This window comes from Lucilia cuprina, chromosome 6 (assembly GCF_022045245.1).
Source record: "Lucilia cuprina isolate Lc7/37 chromosome 6, ASM2204524v1, whole genome shotgun sequence".
Lineage (NCBI taxonomy): Eukaryota > Metazoa > Arthropoda > Insecta > Diptera > Calliphoridae > Lucilia > Lucilia cuprina.
The window spans coordinates 3,486,331-3,488,376 of record NC_060954.1 but is presented as its reverse complement, the minus strand read 5'-3'; the positions used below and the strand labels follow the sequence as shown (position 1 = coordinate 3,488,376).

Below are 2,046 nucleotides of genomic sequence, written 5' to 3'. Positions count from 1 at the left end.
AGTTCTGTTCTAGTTCTGTTCTAGTTCTGTTCTAGTTCTGTTCTAGTTCTGTTCTAGTTCTGTTCTAGTTCTGTTCTAGTTCTGTTCAAGTTCTGTTCTAGTTCTTTTCTAGTTCTGTTCTGTTCTAGTTAAAGTATTAGTTTACACTTAAATTAAAAATCAAGAGAACCTAAACTAGGTTGTATTCCCGACAACAGTCTGGTGTGTAATTCAGATTACGCTTTAGTCTATAGAATAGTTATAATATATTATTCTTATTTTACAATTATTTAAATTTTTATTTTAATCATAAATTTCAGAATAAATATATTTATTTTTTTTTTCATTTCCATTAGAAAACCACATTACTTTCAAATAAAGTTCTTATTAAAAATCTGTCACTTGATTTTCTTTAACATTGACTGTCGTCAACTACACAATAGATAAACATACACATCATTTGCAGAAACCGCAAAACCAACTCAGAGACTTATCTACTAAATATTTCTCAAACTTTTTTTTTTTTTTAAAACAATGCAATCCATTTAACCAAATTGATATTAAATAACAAATATTTTTATTTAAAACAAATGAGGACATGTAAAAAAATAGATATATAAAAAATTAAATTGGAAAAAAATGAACGACTACAAGTAGCAATAAATAGATTAGAATTTCATGTCATACCCACAATAAATCAACAAATACATATATATCTGTATTTAATGTACATAAGTACTCCAACATACGTTCCATAAATTTGTATTTGTATTTGTAGCTTTATAGTAGAACATGTTAAAAACAATTTATTATATTGTAAATAATGTTGGTCCCTGGGGAATGTTATCGAAATGGCAATAAGGGAATGTGAGGGCTACAAACTCAATTAGAACAGATGATGACAATGCTAAAAAAAAACTTGTATAAAATAGATTGGAAAAGAAGAGGTATTAAACTGGAAAATTCTTATCAGCAAAATACAGACATGCATTTGCTTGTTTATTAAAGAATATTGACTCGACTAACAATAAGTATTGTGGGTCATATAAAATAGAATTTTCAATAAATTCTACAAAATATGACAACAAGTAGTAAGACTATATGCTTACGAGCACTTACAACTGGATCATTGAATGTTGAAGTAGTATTATTTACTTGCCTTTAACAGGATATTATATCCTTTTGCTATTTTATTATTTTTATTTTACACAATATATTATTTCTTTTTTTCCAATCTGTTAGCTTTCAAACAAAGTTTCAGTGCTTAATGTGTGTGATTTGTTTTTGCAGAGGTTCAATTTAAATTGTTGCATCCCAAACCACCTGAGTCCGTGTGCAGTTTGCCTTGTGAACGTGGTCAGGCTAAAAAATATGTGGAGGGTGAAAGCTGCTGTTGGCATTGTTTCAATTGTTCAACTTATCAAGTAAGTAATCATTTGTTTATAAGTGTATTTTGTATATTTAGAATCCTTTAAATAAGAAACCGTGTAAACATACACACTTGTACAGCAAACAATTTGTTGCCTCATAAGCAGACATCCTCCAATGCCACTAAGTGTTCTATATAATTTTACTATATGTTTAACCATAACTGTGCGGTAATGTGTATTAAATGGGTTTTATAGCAATAAGAACTTGTATTTAGTAGAAAATTTTATAATTTCACACCAATAAAGTGGGTGGTTTACAAGGATAATTGTAAATAGTTTTATATTATTGGCTGATATCTTTTAAATTGCTTTTGGGTGAGAAACAAATAAAGAGGGAAATAAAAGCATTTAATTTGATTTGATATTAATGTGGGAATTGACAGAGATTTTAATGGGTTTTATCTAATTAAAAATAGTTGTTAGACATTTAAGGGCTATACTGAATTTCTTCATTTAAATTGAAACCTATTTAGTCCCTAATTTGGAATAAAACTAAACTAGATTTGGACTTGAACTGAACTAGATTTGGACTTGAACTGAACTAGAACTGAACTAGAACTGAACTAGAACTGAACTAGAACTGAACTAGAACTGAACTGGAACTGAACTAGAACTGAACTAGAACTGAACTAGAACT

The 2,046-nt window shown here is 28.3% G+C and overlaps 1 protein-coding gene across 1 annotated transcript in view; it reads right to left on the bottom strand.

Annotated features, from left to right (window-relative positions):
- LOC111688521 (kinesin-related protein 12-like) overlaps window positions 1-2,046 on the bottom strand; it is a 110,867-nt gene that overhangs the window by 1,392 nt on the left and 107,429 nt on the right. Inside the window, exon 6 of the mRNA XM_046955722.1 lies at window positions 729-757. Coding sequence (XP_046811678.1) covers window positions 729-757 — 29 coding nt within the window. The remainder of the gene's footprint in view (window positions 1-728; window positions 758-2,046) is intronic.